Raw genomic sequence first — 20,296 nt, 5'->3', positions numbered from 1 at the left:
TAAAACAAGAGTAATTTATATTAAAGTTGGTACCAAATTTCAGATACCCTGAATTAGCCACAAGATAACAGATGAGGGGAGCTTGGGTGGCTCAGACAGTTAAGCGCCTACCTTCGGCTCAAGTCATGATCCTGGGAATCCTGGGATCAAGTCCCACATTGGGCTCCTTGCTCAGTGGGGAGCCTGCTTTTCCTTCTCTCGGCTTCAGTTCTGTCTCTCTGTCTCTCTCCAATAAATAAATAAAATCTCTTAAGTAATCAAAAAAAAAAAAAGAATAACAGATGATCTTAGATCTTTGACCATTTGATTTAATAGTTGGAATAGCCTGGAGAGTATGCCTGAGGAATACTGGACAAATTACCAAAATCTAAAATATGCTTTGCTTTCTGTCTGTGAAATTTATAATAAGAACTGAGACTTTTCTGCTAATCAAGGTTGACCTGGGTACATGATAATGTTCTCTTATCCCTGGCTAGCTAGTTGAAATCAGGGTTAATGTATGTTGGCTTTCCCCAGATTGTCATTTTTTAAATTTAATTTCCTGTTTTATGGAGCTCATAGTTATAATAGCACCCTGTTACATATGTATATAAGCTCATAGAATCAAGTACACTGGATATCTAGTCTCTAAAGCAAGATTCTATTTTGGAGGTATAATAGATAGGAAGAAACAGTGCTACCATTTAGTTATCCTTCCCTCTTTTCCCAGACCTGAGTCTCAAGATAGGACTGTGGTAGAGTATACATCCTATATGGAAAGAGGATATAAGAAATTTGGTGTAGGTTTTTACTCTTGGACCAGTGGTTGGCTATCACAGGCCCCCTTAGTGTTTGTGTCAGGGACACCCTAAAAGTTGGGCCAGCTTCAGGATATCTTCCTGATAGGCACATACTGTTTGGACCATCAGTCTGTTTCTGGGGTTTGGTCCCTTCGTAATAATTTTTTCTTTGCTTCTCTTATTATAATTCCTGGCTTATTAGCCTGTCTGCTCTCCCCAGTCTCACCATACCTTACTCCTTTTCTTTCCATAAATTAAGGATTAGTTCCAAATGGCTCAACTGCTGCCATCTTTTTCAGAATAATAAAAATTTAGTAAGTCCATAACCTTGAATTATTTTATAGTTAGCAGTTACTGAGTAGAACATGGTTATACTTCTTTTCATAAAATGGTACTTGTAATACATAAACATGTTTGGCACTTGCTTTCCTTTCTCTCCTAGGAACAAGGTGAGATAATCACAAAGAGAAATTTAAAAGACTTACTCTACATATACATTTATAGAATGGGTCGAAATTATTCAGTGGTTAAGATAAATAGTGTATACCTCTGAAAGGTATAAATTATTTTTCGATCTTTTTATAAAGAAGGTTTTATTTATTTGCGAGAGAGTGAGCAAGAGAGACAGCACTTGAGCAGGGGCAGAGAAAGGGAGAAGTAGACTCCCCACTGAGCAGGGAGCCCACAGTTGCGCTAAGTCCTAGGACCCTGGGTTTATAACCTGAGCTGAAGGCAGACTCTTAACTTACTGAACCACCCAGGCACCCCTATTTTTCCATTTTTGTTGAGAATGGAGAATTCTTACCCCATCTTCATATGTATTGTGAAGTAGTCTTTAATTCATTTCTTTTGAGCATAATTATATAATGTATAAAGTTTTGTTTTGCAGAATAAGGAAAAATTGGAGAAGCTGAGAAGTCAAGCCGATCAGTTTTGTCAAAGACTTGGGAAATATCGCATGCCTTTTGCTTGGACTGCAATCCATTTAATGAATATTGTTAGCAGTGCGGGGAGTTTGGAAAGAGATTCTACAGAGGTGGAAATAAGCACTGGAGGTAAGAGTGTTTTATATAAAATATTCCTAAATGTATAATTTTTTCTTTTTTCTATATAGGCTTGTTTTATTTGTAGACCTTGCAGTGTTCTGAAGCATGAAAAGTTTTTCTTTTTTTGCTTTTTCTCCCCACAGTTTTATTGAGATGTACTTTATATACCACACAATTCACCCATTTAAAGTGTATAATTCTTTTTTTTTTTTTTTTTTTTTTGATTCATAAGGTTCTGCAACCATCACCACATTCTAATTTTGGAACACTTTTGTACTCATTAGCAGTAACTCCATTCTCTCCCAGTCCCCAAAACCAACCCTAAATAACTTGAGAACTCCTTACTCTGGATGGATATGCTTATGCTGGACATTTCATATCAATACAGTTATACAATATGTAGTCTTTGCGTGACTAGTTCCTTTCACGTAGCATAATGTTTTAAAAGTTCATCTATGTTGTAGCACATCAGTATAATTTCTTTTTATTGCCAGATAATAGTGCATCATGTGGATATACCACATTTTATTAATCCATTCATCCGTTGAGACACATTTGGGTTGTTTATGTGTTTGTACTTTTTGTTTAATATGAATAATGCTGCAGTTAAAGTTCATGTACAAGTTTTTGTGTGGACATATGTTTTCATTTCTTTATATACTAGAAATCGTCAGATCGATGATAATTCTGTATTTCACCTTTTTTTTTTAAAGATTTTATTTATTTGACAGACAGAGATCACAAGTAGGCAGAGAGGCAGGCAGTGGTCGGGGGGAGGCAGGCTCCCTGCTGAGCAGAGAGCCCCATGTGGGGCTCGATCCCAGGACCCTGAGATCATGACCGAAGCCGAAGGCAGAGCCTTCAACCCACTGAGCCACCCAGGCGCCCATGTATTTCACCTTTTGATGAACTGCCAGGCTGTTTTCCAATGTTTCTGCAACCTTAAAAATTCTACTAGCAGTGTGTGAAGGCTCCAATTTCTCCATATCTCTACCAACACTTTTATTATCTGGCCCTTTGATTGCAGCCGTCCTAGTGCAAGTAAAGAGGTTTGTCATTGTAGTTTAGATTTGCCTTTCCTTGATAGTTAATGACCTTGAGTGTTATTTTTTGCACTGGCTATTTGTATATTTTCTGTGGAGAAAGATGTAGGCATATCCTTTGCCCTTTTTTTAAAAATGTCTGTTTTGTCTTGTTATCTAGTGGATGCTCATTTTTTATGTGGCTCTTTTATATTCTTGTCATAGAGTTGTAAGAATTCTTTAGGTATTCTGGATACAAATCTTTTCTCTAATTAAGGACTTGCAGACATTTTCTCCCAGACTGTGGGTTTTTTTTTGTTGTTGTTTGTTTGTTTGTTTTTTACTTTTTTGATGGTATTGTCTGCAGCACAGATATTTTAAATTTTGATGAATTTCCATTTCTCTGTTCTTTTGTTGCTTGTGCTTTTGGAGTTATATCTAAGAAAGCATTACCTAACACAGTATCAGGAAGATCTACCTGTATGTTTTTTTTGTCTAAGAGTTTAAAGGTGTAACTCTTACATTTGGGTATAATTCATTTCAAGTTACTTTTTTTTTTTTTTTTAAAGATTTTATTTATTTATTTGTCAGAGACAGAGGGAGAGAGAGCGAGCGAGCACAGGCAGACAGAGAGGCAGGCAGAGGCAGAGGGAGAAGCAGGCTCCCTGCCGAGCAAGGAGCCCAATGTGGGACTCGATCCCACGACGCTGGGATCATGACCTGAGCCGAAGGCAGCCGCTTAACCAACTGAGCCACCCAGGCGTCCCTCAAGTTACTTTTTATACATGGTAAGAGGTAGAGGTCCAACGTTATTCTTTTTATGTAGGTAATGAGTTGTCCCAACACCCATTTGCTAAGACTGTTCTTTCTCCAGCAAATGGTCTTGCTATTCTTGTTAAAAATCAGTTCATGATGGATATGTGGGTTTAATTCTGGACTCTCAATTCTATTCAATTGATTTATATGTCTAAGCTTATGGTAATACTATTCCATCTTGATTATTTTAGCTTTGCAGTAATTTTTGAAAGTGGAGAGAGTGGCCCTCCAACTTTATTATCTTTTTTAAAGATTTTTTGTGTGTGTGCCTATTTTGGACCCTTGTAGTGTCATATGAAGTTTAGGATCAGCTATTGATTTCTGCACAAAGGCAGCTGGAAGATTGATAGGCATTACATCGAGTCTGTAAATCAATTTGGGGAATATTAAGTCTTCCAATTCATGGAATATTTTTCCATTTATTTAGATCTTAATATTTTTTCCAGCATTTTATAGTTTTCAGTGTACAAGTCTTGTCCTTTTTCTGTTAAATGGATACCCAAATATTTTATTTTTTTATGCTGTTTTAAATGGAAGTGTTTTCTTAATTTCATTTTTAGAATGTTCATTTCTTATGTATAGAATATTGACTTGAATATTGATTGACTTGAATATTGATCTTGTACTTTGAAACTATTTGAACATGTTTATTAATTAGTTTTTTTTTTCTCTTCTGGATTCTTTAGGATTTTTCTCTATATAAGATCATGTCATCTGCAAATAACAAAAAGGTTTACTGTTTCCTTTTCAATCTGGATGTCTTTTATTTCTTTTTTCTTTTTTAATGATCTTAACTAGACTCTTCTGTACAATATTAAAGTGGGAAGAGTGGATATCTTCTTCTTGTTCCTGACCTTGGGGGGGAATGCATTCAGTCTTTTATTATCAAGTATGATATTTGCTGTAGGTTTTTTATAGATATAATTCAGTAGATTGGTGAAATTCCATTCTATGCCTGACTTTTTGAGTGTTTTTATCATGAAAGAATGTTGGATTTTGTTAAATGCTTTTTCTGCCTTTGGGTTGACTTGTATGGTTTTTGTGTTCTATTCTCTCTTTTTTTTTTAAAGATTTTCTTTATTATTTATTTGACAGAGAGAGAAATCACAAGTAGGCAGAGAGGCAGGCAGAGAGAGAAGGGGAAGCAGGCTCACCACTGAGCAGAGAGCCCAATATGGGGCTCGATCCCAGGACCCTGGGATCATGACCCGAGCCGAAGGCAGAGGCTTTAACCCACTGAGCCACCCAGGTGCCCCGTCTTCTATTCTTTAAGTAGGGTGCATTGCATTATTTGATTGGGTTTTGGGTGTTAAACTAATCTTACATTTCTGGGAGAAATCCCACTTGGTCATGGTATGCAAGTTTTTTGTAGATGTTAGAATATGTTTCTCAATATTTTGTTTAATATTTTTCTTCTATATTTATAAGGGATATTGGCCTGCAGTTTTTCTTTCTTATGACATCTCTGTCTGGTTTTGGTATTAAAGTAACACTGTCCTCACAGAATGAGTTGTGAATTATTGCTTTGGTTTTTGGAGGGTTTTGTGAAGGATTGGTATTTGGTTTTTGAAAAATTGGAAGATTCACTAGTGAAGTCATCTTGGCTCTGCCTTTTCGTGGTAAATTTTTTCTGAACTAATTAGATCTTTTTATATTTTCTGCTTCACCTTTAATCAGTTTCAGTACTGTATTTCTTTCTAGAATTTGGTTCATGTTGTGTAAGTTATCTTATTGTTGACCTACAGTTGTTCATAATATTGTAATATAATCCCTTTTCTCTCTAAGAGCTGTAATGATGTCTCATTCATTCCTGATTTTAGTAATGTGAGCCTTTCCTATTTTTTTAATTATCCATTTAGCTGACGTTTTTAAAATTTTCTTTTAGAAGATCCAGTTTTTGGTTTCATTGATGTGTTTCTAGTTTCTATTTCATTTATCGCCATTCAGCTGTTGTCATTTTTTTTTTAGGAACTTATTTTTTTTTATTCAACAGAGAGAGGGTGAGAGAGCACAAGCAGGGGGAGGGGCAGAGGGAGAAGCAGACTCTCCACGGAGCAGGGAGCCTGATCAATCCTAGGACCCCACATCATGACGTGAGCCGAAGGCAGATGCTGAACTGACTGAGCCACCCAGGCGTCCCTCACCTTTTTTTTTTTTTTTTTTTGAGTCCTTTCTCATGCTTGCTTTCGTCTTAGTTTTCCTTTTTCTTGTTTCTTTTTTTTTTTTTTAAGATTTTATTTATTAATTTGACAGAGAAAGAGATCACAAGTAGGCAGAGCAGCAGACTGCGGGGGGAAGCAGGCTCCCCGTTGACAGAGAGCCCAATGTAGGGCTCGATCCCAAGACCTTGAGACCATGACCTGAGCCGAAGGCAGAGGCTTAAACCACTGAGCCACCCAGACACCCTTTTTTCTTGTTTCTTAAAATGTAGGGTTAAATTACTGATTTGAGAGCTTTCTTCTTCTTTTTTTTAATATAGACATTTATAGATACATATTTTCCTCTGAGCAGTTTCAGTGATATCCCATATGTCTTGGGATATTGTGTTTTCATTTTCATACATCTTAACTATTTCCTGATTTCCCTTGTTATTTCCTCTTTGACCCATTGGTTATTTGAGAGTTTGCCGTAACTTCTACATGTTTATGAATTTCCCAAATTTTCTTCTGTTACTCATTTATAGTTTGATTTCATTGTTGTTGGAGAACATATTTTGAGTAATTTCAGACCTTTTGAATTTATTGTATTTTGTCTTATGGCTTAGTCTGCCTTGGAGAATGTCCTGTGTGCACTTGAGAAGGGCATGTATTCTGCTTTTCCTTGCTGATATGTTGTATAGATGTCTGTAATGTCTAGTTTGTTTAAGGTCTTCTGTTTCCTTGTTGATCTGCAACATAGCTGTTCATTTGGTTTTGAATAATGGTGTTGTGTAAGGACTTGGAATTAAAATTCTGTTTTGAATTCACATTCAAGTTACGGACTATTACATGGTTACTAAAATTTTTATCGTGTGAATATTTCCCAGCAAATACATAGTTCCTCGGTAGCTGCTCATCATAGCTCATCTTTGATTATACACATAATTATAGCATAGTAGAGACTTTTTTTTACACTAGAGAAATTTTAAAAAGAGAACCAGAAGATTTAGGTATAGTGCTTTCTTACTGATCTCTCCAGAAGTGAAATTCTTTTTTTTTTTTTAAAGCTCTGTTTATTTATTTGAGAGAGAGAGAGTGAGCACAGGGGAGAGGGAGAGACAGTCTTAAGCAGACTCTGCGCTGAGTGTGGAACCTGACTCAGGGCTCAGTGTCACAAACCTGAGATCATGACCTAAACCAAAACCAAGAGTCAGATGTTTAGCTGCCACCCACTCTCTGGAAGTGAAGCGCCTTCTACAATCAGTATGCTGAATTTTCAACTTTAATGATTTTCCCCCCTGTGTTTGGAAAGCTGCTTTAAAACAAGTTTTAAATATTATGAAAATGAATATCATGCTTTTTTTCCCCCCTTCATAGAACGAAAAGGGTCTTGGTCAGAGAGGAGGAATTCTAGTATTGTTGGCAGACGATCACTCGAAAGGACGACGAGTGGAGATGACACTTGTAACCTGACCAGCTTTCGACCTGCTACTCTCACAGTGACAAATTTTTTTAAGCAGGTATTATTCTGTCATGTAGGAATTCTAGGGGTCTATATGTATGTGAAATTTTTTTATTTTCAGAAAAATTGTAATGGTACATGTACATGCAATGTACATGTTTGTACATTTAATCAGTTTGTGATTTTGAGAAAGTTTAAAAAACTTTCAAGGATAAGAAGTATTAGAATAAAATAATCTTATGCCTGTTGTATAATTATATTTATTTAACTGTTATAGTAATAATGCATCAAAATCTATTCTCCACATTTATATCCTATTTCTCAATTGTAATGTTTTAACTTTTAAACATTTATGGTATATGAATTTTTTCAGTCAGTGATTGTGTGGTTGTATCTCTCTTCCCCATCCAGGTTTTTTTTGGTTGAATTTACCACATCAGTGCTATATGGAATAGGACTTTCAGGCCTTTGTAGTGCATTTTTGTGCTAAAATGTAATCAACATTATTTTTATAGGTGCATTTATAGGTCCAAGAAGTTCTTGATCAAATATTTTATTCTTTTCAAATATGTTCTCTGTACTTTAAATCATGAATCAAATCAGGAGTTTTCAAATGCTGGTCATGATCCATTAACAGTAGTGGAAATGTAGATAATACTCAGGTTAAAAACAAACAAACACAGTAGAATAGAAAAACAATAGTGCATTGCACATAGCGAGGTTAAATGTTCCTTCAGTGAGATTTTTTCTCCCTAATTTTTGCGTGAGTACATGCACATATGCATGTCCATACTGGGTTTTGATACAGAATGAATTGGTACCGTGTATATGTTTTGGAACAGAAGAAGGGGAAGTGCTAAATATTGTCCAAGAATTCCTTCTTGTGAGGTCTTATTCTAAATAAGAGGAGGAAATCCTTGCCTACTGACATCTTATGACTTGAAAGAGTAAAGTAGCTGAGAATTGTCTGAAGTGGTAAGGGTCTTTTTATTATGGGCAATAGAACAAGAAAGAGTCTAGAAAAGGCCACAGTGTTATTTGGATGAAGTGATAGGCCAAATAAAGCTATAGGAACTGGGCAGTAGATTTTCGTGATACAGTGATTCAGCCTTGCAGCTATGACATTTTTCTCTCTTTCTACTTCTTCAAGCACTATATCACTTCGGCATTATTTCCCAATTCTTTTTTCATTTCTTCAGCCTACTTTATTATTGAACTGGTATTGTAACTTTAAATCAACAAGTCATCCATCCACCCACCTACCTATTGATCCAACAAATAGTTTCTGAGTGTTCAGCATGTACTGAGTATCAGTACACCCACCTACCTATTTATCCAGCAAATATTTTTTGAGCATTCACCACGTACTGGATACTATGTTGGAGACTGGTAGCTGGAAGCTAGCACAAAGTGGTTGTGAAAACTTCAAATGAATGATGATTGGAAACATCAACAATAGAAACCATTTATTTGTTTGTTTATTTTAATGAAAAACATTTATACTTTGTACAGTGTATTTTTAAAAATTATTAGCATGTATAATTTTTAAAAATATTTTTAAATAGCTAGCATACTATGCACCAGACAAATGCAAATTAAGTAAAAAGCAGAGATTATAATTTTAATATAGTAGAATTCAAGGTACAAGTTTCTCCTAAATGAGATACAGAAGGTAGTTCTTTTTTTAAGTTGATGAGAGATTACTAACCATGATTGGGATGTAATAATCAGCAGTGCTTATGTACAGATTTGAAATTGTCAAGTCAAACTTACTAAAAGTACATGGAGATATAAAAACAAAATTAAACCCACCCATTAATTTTTAAGAAATTTATTTGTTGACAGGTATATAAGTTGGCATATACAGTGGTGAATACACAGTGTGGAAGTTGCGGGTGTCAGCTAGGCTCATTCACATTCAGAGATCGACTTCGATTATTTGATCTAGACTGACTTCTCTTGGGAAGACTAACATGACTCAAGTGTCTTCCATGTCTCTCTTCTATTCTCATCCTCTAGCAGGCTGGCTTGGTCATGTTCTCATCCTAGGGGCAGGAGTTCAACAGAAGGGCCAAACTCAGTTGTGCAAATGTTTATCAGGTCTCTGCGTCACATTTGCTTATTGGCCAAGACAAGTCACGGGGTCAAGCCAGGGGGTGGGAATTGTGTCTCACCCAACAAAAGGCATACAGGGAGTAGAGAGTGGAGGCCAGTAATAGAATCAATTTAACAGGTTAAGTAGACAGAAATAATTAAGTAGAGATAATCTGAATGTACTGTCAGTTAAGACCATTTAAAGATCTGACAGAAGGAGAGTGTATATTGTTTTAGCAACTGATGGAACATTTACAATAATTAGACCACAGGAAAAAATCTTCATAAAATGAAATTCTCTAATCATGACTTAATAAAACTCAAAACTGTTTATCAAAGTATTAACAAAAATCTTGGATCACTTGGAAATTAAAAATCACATTTCTAAGTAGTGGGATAAAAGAAGATCAATTCTTTACTCCGTTTAGAATGTAATAGCGAACGAATGGGATATGGCTCAAGATGAGCTCGCAGTAGTAATGTTAAATATGTTCATTAACATACAAAATAAGAAATATATGAACAGTGCTTAAAAACAGTAAGATATCAGGTGCAGGAGGTTTGGATTAATAAAATCCAAAGATTGACTCTTTTTTTTTTTTTTTAAAGATTTTATTTATTTATTTGACAGAGATCACAAGTAGGCAGAGAGGTAGGCAGAGAAGGAGGGGGAAGCAGGCTCCCCACTGAGCAGTGAGCCTGATGTGGGGCTTGATCCCAGGACCCTGAGATCATGACCTGAGCCAAATGCAGAGGCTTTAACCCACTGAGCCACCCAGGTGCCCCCAAAGATTGACTCTTGAATAAAAGAGTAAAATTCTTTTGTAAGAAAAAATATTGAATTGAAAATTTTATATTGATTAGGTATGGTTTGGTTTTTTTGTTTGTTTGCTTGTCTTTTTTCCCATTGATTGAGATTGTGTCACAGTTTTCTTTCTGGTCTTAGTAGCAGGATAATTATTATTTTCCTTTAGAGTAATTTCTGTAAACGTATAAACAAACAAAAGCAGAATCAGATGTGTAAATACAGAGAACAAACTGATGGTTGCCAGAGGAGTGAAAGGTTGGGGGATGGGCAAAATAGGTGAAGGGGAGTGGGAGATACAGGCTTCCGGTTACGGAATGAATGGAGTCATGGGACTAAAAGGCACAACGTAACGAGTGCGGTCAAGGATATTTTAATGGTGTTGTATAGTAGTAAATGATAGCTAGTAAATGTGAGTGTAGCATAGCGTATAAACGCCTTGAATCACTGTGTGGTACATCTGAAACTCACGTAACATTTGTGTTAACTACACTCAAATGAAAAAATTTTTAAAAAGTACTTGCAATCAGAAAAAGTGTAGTTTTTGTTGCTTCTTATTCTTTTCTTTTTCAAATTTAGCTAATGCTATATATTCTGCATTTGAGAAATTTGGTGATATAAAATTGAAAAGACAAAAACTCAAGTATAAGAAATTTTTAAGACTGTATATAACATATATATATGTTTCTTTTATGTCTATTATTTTTCTTTTTTCCTTTTTCCTCTGCCTCTACCTCTAACTTGTATTGATTTTCTGCATCTTAGAGTGTTTTTGTAATACCTTATAACATAAATAATGGGCTATAAGTATATATATAAAATTAAAATGTAGATAATAGTATCATAACTCAATAAAATTTGAAAGCATAAAAAGAAGAAAACAAATCAGCAGGGTAATTATTTTAATCATAATTATATTAATTTAATCTTACTTTTCTTTCTGGCTAACCTGACAGAAGAGGGTAGGAATATATATTTATTTTCAATCTACTGTATTTGTTTTATTGAATACTTTTTCCTCAGGAAGGAGACCGCCTAAGTGATGAAGATTTGTACAAATTTCTTGCTGATATGAGAAGGCCATCTTCTGTTTTACGGCGACTAAGACCTATTACAGGTATTTTAAATTTTTGATTAGACATTATTACAACCCTTATCATCACTAATATGTCATATTGTTGGTAATTATGTACTTCTTTTTTCACTTCTCTAACCCATATGTCTTTCTTAGCCCAATGCCTGTCAGTCTTCTTTATCTCATTATTCTCTTCTTGTGGTCTTAATAGTTTATATGCAAGATTCAGTACTTTTGATAATATGAGTACTGAAATGAGAATGATGAATAATATCATGACTTAAAATTACTTTTTAGGGGAAAGAGAATGTATGTAGAATGGTAAATATTCAGAAACAAATTCATATTATAATCAGAACAAACCATTCCAGAGTAAAACTGTTTTGTTTGTTGTTCCAGAGTAAAAAAGTTTAAATTAAATCACTTAACTTTCAGAATGTTGGCTGAGTCTATGCTAGATCCCTCTTTCTGTTTTTTTTCTTTTGCTTCTTTTTTCTCATCCATTCATTCTATAGGCATTTATTATTTTACATGTACTTATTTCTGTATCAGTAATTTGTAAGTTTGAGACTTGGTAAAATGAAATAATTTAGAGGTCTGAGATGATCGTAATTTCTAGACTTCTTGCAAAAATAGGGTCTAAATCCTTCCAGGAACATTTTTACATGAAGTTTTTCTTACGTTTACATTGTTCTTACAATATGTTTTTATATGCAGCTCAGCTGAAGATAGACATTTCTCCTGCACCTGAAAATCCCCATTATTGCCTAACTCCAGAGCTGCTTCAAGTGAAGCTTTACCCAGACAGTAGGGTTAGACCTACCAGAGAAATTTTGGAGTTTCCTGCCAGGGATGTCTATGTTCCAAACACTACTTACAGGTAACACATTTTAATTTTGGAGATTTCTGAAATTAGATACTATATATTCTATCGTTAAAGTAGAACCGGAATGAAACTCTCCAAAAATCCTTTGTAGCTTTGTAGTTATGTAATCCATTTCTTAGTTTATGGTTTTATTAAGAGTCGTCATGTATTAAACTTTAACACTGTGTGCCAGGTCAAAGGTCTAATGTTTATTACCTTACATACATTCTTTTATTTAATTCTCATGGCTTGAGGTAGGTATTACCTTCATTTTAAAAGTGAGTAAAGGGATGGCGAGGTCAAGTATACTTCCCCGTGGTGGAGCTAGCCCTGGAATTGTGGGCTGTGAGATTAAAACATTTGAACTCCCAGTTATTGTATTTCCTCAGATGTTATTAGCAGAGTTTAGCATTCCACAGAACCAAATTTATGTGGCTGCACTGTGGCCCAACAACCAATCAACAGTGTTTACTGATCCACTACTCAGAATACTTGACACGAGGCTGTTGGATAGGCTTTCTAGGCTGACCACTCCATAATTCTAAGGGTTCGTTTATTTATACTCCTTATGAATGAAGCCCCTTTATTTGTGAATGCCTAGCCTGTGACTTGACATTGGGATAGCCAGCAGGGCAGCTCAGACGTAAGACTCCAGCCCAGCCTTCCCAGCCTAGCACATTTCACCACCAAGTTACCCAGTTTCTAAGGCCAAAATTTTGGAATCAAAGTGATTTCTCTCCTTTTCCTACTCCTCACATTTACTCCTCACATAAGTTTTATAGGCTGTGCTTTCAAAATGTATCCCAAATCCCGTAGTTTTTTCTTTGTCCAAAGACTTTGTTTATATATTTGAGAGAGAGCATGCTTACTGCTTGCACGTGCATGCCAATGGGGGTAGAGGCAAAGGGAGAGGACAAGTCGAAGCAGACTCCTCACTGAGCACAGAGCCCCACATGGGGCTCCATGCAGGGCTCGATGCAGTGCTCAACTAGGCAGAGCTCAATCTCAGGCCCCCGAGATCATGACCTGAGCTGAAATCAGATGCTTAACCAGCTGAGGTTAGGCACCCCAGGCACTGCTTACCTTCTCTACTTTTTTTTTTTTTTCAAGATTTTATTTATTTCACAGAGAGACCATGAGAAAGGGAACACGAGCAGGGGGAGAGGGAAAGGGAGAAGCAGGCTTCTTGCTGAACAGGGAGCCCAACGCAGGGCTTGATCCAGGACTCTGGGATCATGACCTGAGCTGAAGGCAGACACTTAATGACTGAGCCACCCAGGCACCCCCCTTTCTCCACTTAAAAACTCTCGGCAAGTCACTACCTAGATTAGCACTGTCAAATAGAATTATAATGGGAACTACATTTGGAATTTAAAATTTTATAGTTCCCGCATTAAAAAAATGAAAAGAAACAAGTGAAATTAATTCTATATTATCTAACCTAATACACCTAAAATATTATCATTTCAATGTGTACTAAATGTGAAAAACTGTTGAGATAGTTTACTTTTTTCTTTCCTACAAAACATCTTCAAAATCAGGTGTGTGTTTTACTTTTAAAGCCCATCTCATTGTCAGATGAGCCACATTTCAAATGCTCAGTTGCTGCATGGGGTTAGATGTTAGCCTATTGGACAGCTTCTGATCTCACATTTTTCTGTACCATTCTGATTTGATCATCTTCCTTTAACCCCTCCAAAATCAATTCTCAACATTATCACTAGAGAGATTATTTAAATGTTCTCAATCAGATCATTCATTCCTCCGTCTGAAACCTCTGGTGACTTCCATCATAAGCAGAAAAAAATGCTTTTTTTAATAACAGACTCTATATGCTCTGGTCCCTGCCTGTATCTAACTTCATATCCTACTCCGCTCATTTCACTTTAGCCTCAGTGGCCTTTTTACTCATCCTTGAACAAACAAAATTTCATTCTCCCTAAGGCTTTTCCATTTGTTCTTCTCTTTGCCTGACATGTTTTCCCCTAGATCTTCATGTGGTTTGGTTCATTATTCAGCCATATGTCTGCTTAAAGGTCATTGCCTCATGAGGCTCCCTCTCATTACCCTCATTAAAAAGATCCACTTCTTCTCTCCAGTTCTTTATCATCATTATTTAGCATCACATTATGTAGTTCATCGTTGTCTAGCATCACATTATGTAGTTATATCATGGGGTTTTTTGGGTCTTTTTTATTAGAATGTAATGACTGTAAAGGGCAGGGACTTGTTTGTTTCCATTATCATTTTATTTCCAGCATCTAGAAGAGGATGCTGCACACAATAAACATTTCTTCATTGAGTTCAGATATATCAATGGTATGAGAGTGAGATTTAGAGTCAAAGAGTTAGGAGTGTGATTTCTGACTCCACTATGCACTATTTGGTGACTTAGGACAAGTTACTTCATATATTGGCCACTCAGTTTTCTTATTAATAAAATGTGAGGTCATAATTATGCCTGCCTCCTCTTGTGAGGGTACAGAGTACAAAACACTGCATGTAATCGGCAGTTAGTGTAAATAAAGTTCTAGAAGTTAGGCTAAGGAAAGTATATATTGCTTTTGAAAGAAATAAGATATTATGAAATTATTCTTCTATAAATTATATATTTAAGTACTTACAAGCACATGGAATAAAGAAGTGATTATATAATCCAAAATTTGTATGAAACCATTTTGAGGTTATCAGTTGTACATCTTATCTAGTACAGGAATCTCATCCAGCGCAACCCTAGCTTGTGTTTATCTGTCTTGCCTCCGCTTGGATTGTTTCAGAGATAAAGAAAATAGAAACCGGGGACTTTGAGTGGTCTTTTCTTTCATTTTCCTACTTATTTTTGTTATTTACATACTTCTATTTTTAAAAAGATTTGTATGGGGGCACCTGGGTTGCTCAGTGGGTTAAAGCCTCTGCTTTCAGCTCAGGTCATGATCCCAGGGTCCTGGGATTGACCCCATGTCGGGCTCTCTGCTTGGAGGGGAGCCTGCTTCCCTCTCTTTCTCTGCCTGCCTCTCTGCCTACTTGTGATCTCTCTCTGTCAAATAAATAAATAAAATCTTTAAAAAAAAATTGTACGAATATACTTAAAGTTCGTGTAAGTACTGTCGGCTTAAAATTAAAAAAGGAGGTTCTTCATCTTACTCCTACCAGCCTTTCCCTACCTTGATGTCTAATTTTCAGTGTCAATCACTGGTACCTCTTTTGCTCCTTCTTTTGGTATTTTATTCCTTGTTTCCTGAATAACATATTCATGCTACTATTTCTTGATTCTTGTTTAATTTTAAACATCTATTTACTGTTATAGAAGACAAGATTTAACTCTTACATCTTCCTTCCTAAAAATACATGTACTTGCATAAATCCAGAAAAAAATACATATACTTGTCATCTCTTCCATACGTAGTTATATTCCAGTTTTTCATTAAATCAGTGTTGATTTTTTTTTACATGTTTGTGATTCTTTTTTTTTTTTTTTTTTTTTTTTTTAAGATTTTATTTATTTATTTGACAGAGAGAGAGAGAGAGCACAAGTAGACAGAGAGGCAGGCAGAGAGAGGGGGAAGCAGGCTCACCGCCGAGCAGAGAACCCGATGCGGGGCTCGATCCCAGGACCCTGAGATCATGACCCGAGCCGAAGGCAGAGGCCCAACCCACTGAGCCACCCAGGTGCCCCATGTTTGTGATTCTTATGTAACTATTTTTGCAGTGGAGCCCTGTAGATTACTATGATTTTATTCCTGCTGTTTTTGATTTATATAGCTTTTTATTTTCCTGAAATAGTTAACATTATTTAGTTTCCCTACTTTTCTATGTGTTAATTCTCTAAAGTTTCTAAAATTCTCTAAAGCTTCTTGCAGTACAATAAAATACAGCAGATAATCATTTCCTGACTCGCAGCTTCCTCAGTTCCCTTTGAAACTAGATTGTAAGTGTGGCCGAGGGAGTTTCCGAGGCTTGCTAGGCCTACTGTACAGTTGTCATCTTGGAGCCTGTTTACCATGATCCTGGAAGTTCTCTTTGCGTTTCTTTTGCTATGGAGTCCCTATTTCCTGTATAGTTTTCTTTCTTGTTTTACTCATTTTACGGACAACCTTCAGTATCTTCTTGACATAGGGTGTATGGGAGTAAATTTTCTGAGACTTCTGCATCTGAAAATGTGTTTATTTTACCTTTACTCCAAAATTACTGATTTTGCTGGATACAATATTCTAAGTTGTAAATTATTTTCTGTCAGGATTTTGAAAACATGACACAACTGTCTTCTGGCTTTAACTGATATTTTTGAGTGGTCTAATACATTTTTTTTTTAGAAGATTTTATTTATTAGAGAGAAAGAGGGTGTGAGCATGAGCGGGGAGGCAGAGGGGCAGAAAGGGAGAAGCAGACTGAGCAGGGAGCCCAATGCAGGAAGGTGGGGGGGTGGGAGGCTCAATCCCTGGACCCTGAGATCATGACCTGAGCTGAAGGCAGATGCTCAACCTTAAGACTGAGCCATCCAGGCACCTCAGGTGGCCCAGTGTACTTCTCATTGCTAATCCTTTATTGGTATCATTTGCTTTGAAGGCTTTTTTGAATTGTTTTTTTTTGTTTGTTTGTTTTTTGTTTTTTGTTTTTTACCCCTGGTGTTCTGAATTTGCCTGTGATGTGCTGATATGATAACATTAATTTAGTGCTCTATAGCATTTAATTTAAATTGTTTTCATTTAAATTAATTCATTCAGTCTCAGAAGAATCTTATAAATTATGTAATTCTGGCAGAATTGTTATTTTTTATTTATTATAAATAAATAAGAGATAAGAAACTTATCTGGACTTGAACCCAGGTCTTATTTTATTTCTGTGTTCTTCATCCTTTGGGATGATAGTACATCCAGCATTTATAGTTATTGACAATATGAATAAAATTAAAGTTTCTTATTGCTAGATAATTGATTGCTACATTTTTATTAAAGCAGGCAAAACACCTTTATTTACCTTATTATATGCCTCAAAATATACCTCATTATGTATCCTTGTCTAATAATTTTTTTTAATGCCTTATAACTGAGCTAAGTATATGAGGGGCTGAAATAGAAGATCTAGACATGTTTCAGGAGTTGAATGGGAGTTGGGTAGAGAGCTTATCTAAAGTGAGAAGGTACCTTACTGAATGAGGTAGCCTATTGTTTTCTCTCAAGTATGTATCCAATTTTAATCCAGTTTTTTTCTGTGGGGAAGAAGGAAAAGTTAACACACCAAAAGATTTAAATGAATTTTATAAATTATAAGTTAGTATGTTTTTGTTGGGTGTGAGTTTATGGAAAGTGAATAAACATATTAGCTGTTTCCGGTAACTTGTTTATTTGTGTTTGATTTTGGTTTTTATGATTGAATGCTTTACCATCTGAAGTGTTTAGCATCAGTAAGGATAATTGATTGTCTGAAAATCATAATTATTTTCTATTTTGGCAGTAAACTTTTCAGGTGTAAGAATGAATTCATAGCTAATTAGCTTGAGAATGATCTGGAGAAATCTGTTAACGTATCTCAGTACCTTTAGCTTGGACTGTATCTAAGTACTGTGTTAATTAAAGAGTCGATACTTATCCCAAGCATTATTAGTGAAAATAACATTATAGGCAAAAAATGATTCATTAAATGTGTAAAGAAGAACTGTTCTCTCATGACTGAGCAGTTTATTCCCAGAGAATAGCAGAACCAGCTAAACTCATCAGTAAGATCCGGTTTATTCCTATTAAACGTTTATTGAAAACAAACACTGCTTTAGGTTCTAATGTTTTTTATCAAAATAAGTTGGTTTCAGGCTAGAAGTTTATATAATCTGTATTTATCTTATTTACTGCCTTTAAGGATCTCATGTAAAATGTTTTAACTCATTAACAAACATTGATAAATTGTAACATAGGATGTCAAGTTTCTTAGGATTGCTAAGTTTCTTAAGATACAGAAAGGATCATAGTGCTCTGTTAGTAATAGGTAAAAACTGTTGAAGCAAGAAGGCACATTGTTTAAGAAAGAGATTAATAATTTTCTACTGTAAGGGTGTCTTTAAAGACGTAAAGAGAGGTACATGAGACTATAGAAGTAGATTATGGTTTCTATACTCCATCGGTATTTTTCCTGTTGATACTTGTTGGCCAAAAGAGTTTTTCATTTTAAAAAAGAATGATTATAAAGTTGATTGTATGCTTTTGAAAAAAAAAATCTCTGAGTTATGAAAAGAAAGAATAGTTTTTATATTATGTGAAATGGTATGACTCTATGCATATTTTCTGAAAAATTGGGAAATGGAACCAAATTTTGCAACCACATTTAATTTTAGAATCATCTAAAACTGGAAATCAACTGATTTTCCTTCTTTTTACGTAGGGATAATAAAAGTTCCTGTATCTTAGAAATTTGTGAGGATTAAACAAGATAATACATATAAAGCTTTTTTTTTTTTTTTAAGATTTTATTTATTTATTTGACAGAGATCACAGGTAGGCAGAGAGGCAGGCAGAGAGAGAGGAGGAAGCAGGCTCCCCACTGAGCAGAGAGCCTGATGCGGGGCTCAATCCCAGGACCCTGGAATCATGACCTGAGCTGAAGCCAGAGGCTTTAACCCACTGAGCCACCCAGGCTCCCCTACATTAAAGCTTTTTGCAAAGTGCCTGACACATATTAAATGCTCAGTAGAAGCTTTATTAGATTACATTTATCCAAGCCTTACATAACTTGGGAGAGAATAGTTTGAAAGCATAGGGTTTCTGAGTTTGGGGGTATAATTAGATAAAATTATTTTTAAAGGGGAGGTTATCAAAGTTACCAAAAGTTAGTAGTAGCTTGCTTTGTATTATTACTTGAACCTCCAGTGCCATGTGACCTGAACGTTAAGTCATATAGGTTGCTTATTCTACTTAAAGCTGTTAAAAAAGTTTTAGTCTCATGGATAGCTAATATTTTTAGAAATTTATAGTTTGTGGGAAAAAAAAAAAAAACCAAACAGACCCCTTTACCATATCTAGAAAATCTCACATAGAAATAATTCTAGAATCACAAAAGGAAGATGTATGAAACCTCATTAGAAATCAGCTAACAGGGACGCCTGGGTGGCTCAGTTGGTTAAGCGGCTGCCTTCGGCTCCGGTTATGATCCCAGCGTCCTGGGATTGAGTCCCACATCCGGCTCCTTGCTCGGCAGGGAGCCTGCTTCTCCCTTTGCCTCTGCTACCACTCTGCCTGCTTGTGCTCTCTCTTTCTCTCTCTGACAAATAAATAAATAAATAAAATCTTAAAAAAAAAAAAAAGAAATCAGCTAACATACAGATATCATATGAGACTGATGCGCTGTCTACTGTGCTAAGGAGGCACCCCAGATATCATAAAATATTTTGCATAAGTTTCCATATATATTTGCTGACTGAATTGTTGCTGAATCACAATAGTATTTTTCTTGCTCAGTTTGAATTCTTTTTAACCTTTTAAGGAATGTTTTGTGGTAAGCCATTATTTCAGGTTATCTACACTAGTGTTCATTATACAAATCTACATGTGTACATTGTCCCAGTGAATAATGTTTTTAAAAAAAAAAAGATAAAGTTGACACTAGGACTCCTTGTAGTTTCAGTACCATCATTGTCTCACTAACTGTGTAGGAGCCTGCGTAGAACCAGTACGATTAGCTAACATACCAGAGGGCTCACATTTGTAACTGAAAAAAACATTTTTAAGCATTTTTAATGTGAGTTTTAAGAAAATATTTGCACATCATAGCCATTTTTAGTATAAAACTTGAGTGTATTTTAGAGAGTCTTATGGAGTAAAAGAAGATTTTAAAAATACTGTCTGAATAGAGGGAGAATGGATGGATGTGACTGAAACAAACATTTGGCTGAGGTGAGAAAACAGGTTAAAAAGAACTATAGTCTCAAAATGACCAATTTCCTATCACTTAACACTTTGGCCTCCAATATTTATGGTTATTATTAGACAATGTAGAAAAAGCTGTTTTAAGGGGTATGTATATAAAAAATACATATGTTTAATTTGTTATTTTTTTATATTTTTATTTATTATTTTTAAAAAGATTTTATTTATTTGACAGAGAGAGTACACACAAGTAGGGGGAGCAGCAGGCAGGCAGAGGGAGAAGCAGGCTCCCCACTGAGCAGAGAAGCCCAACACAGGGCTCCATCCCAGGACCTTGAGAT

At 35.5% G+C, this 20,296-nt stretch overlaps 1 protein-coding gene across 13 annotated transcripts in view; it reads left to right on the top strand.

Moving 5' to 3' along the window:
- The window catches only part of DOCK7 (dedicator of cytokinesis 7), a 205,118-nt gene that overhangs the window by 61,468 nt on the left and 123,354 nt on the right, over nt 1-20,296 (top strand). For all 13 annotated transcript variants that reach the window (XM_032844881.1, XM_032844877.1, XM_032844886.1 and 10 more), the window contains exons 11-14: nt 1,669-1,834; nt 7,179-7,321; nt 11,186-11,279; nt 11,955-12,117. In XM_032844881.1, the coding sequence (XP_032700772.1) occupies nt 1,669-1,834; nt 7,179-7,321; nt 11,186-11,279; nt 11,955-12,117 (566 nt within the window). The remainder of the gene's footprint in view (nt 1-1,668; nt 1,835-7,178; nt 7,322-11,185; nt 11,280-11,954; nt 12,118-20,296) is intronic.

Source organism: Lontra canadensis, unplaced genomic scaffold (assembly GCF_010015895.1).
Source record: "Lontra canadensis isolate GAN:19392208 unplaced genomic scaffold, GSC_riverotter_1.0 scaffold158, whole genome shotgun sequence".
In the NCBI taxonomy this organism is placed as follows: domain Eukaryota; kingdom Metazoa; phylum Chordata; class Mammalia; order Carnivora; family Mustelidae; genus Lontra; species Lontra canadensis.
This window is presented reverse-complemented; position numbering and strand designations above follow the sequence as displayed.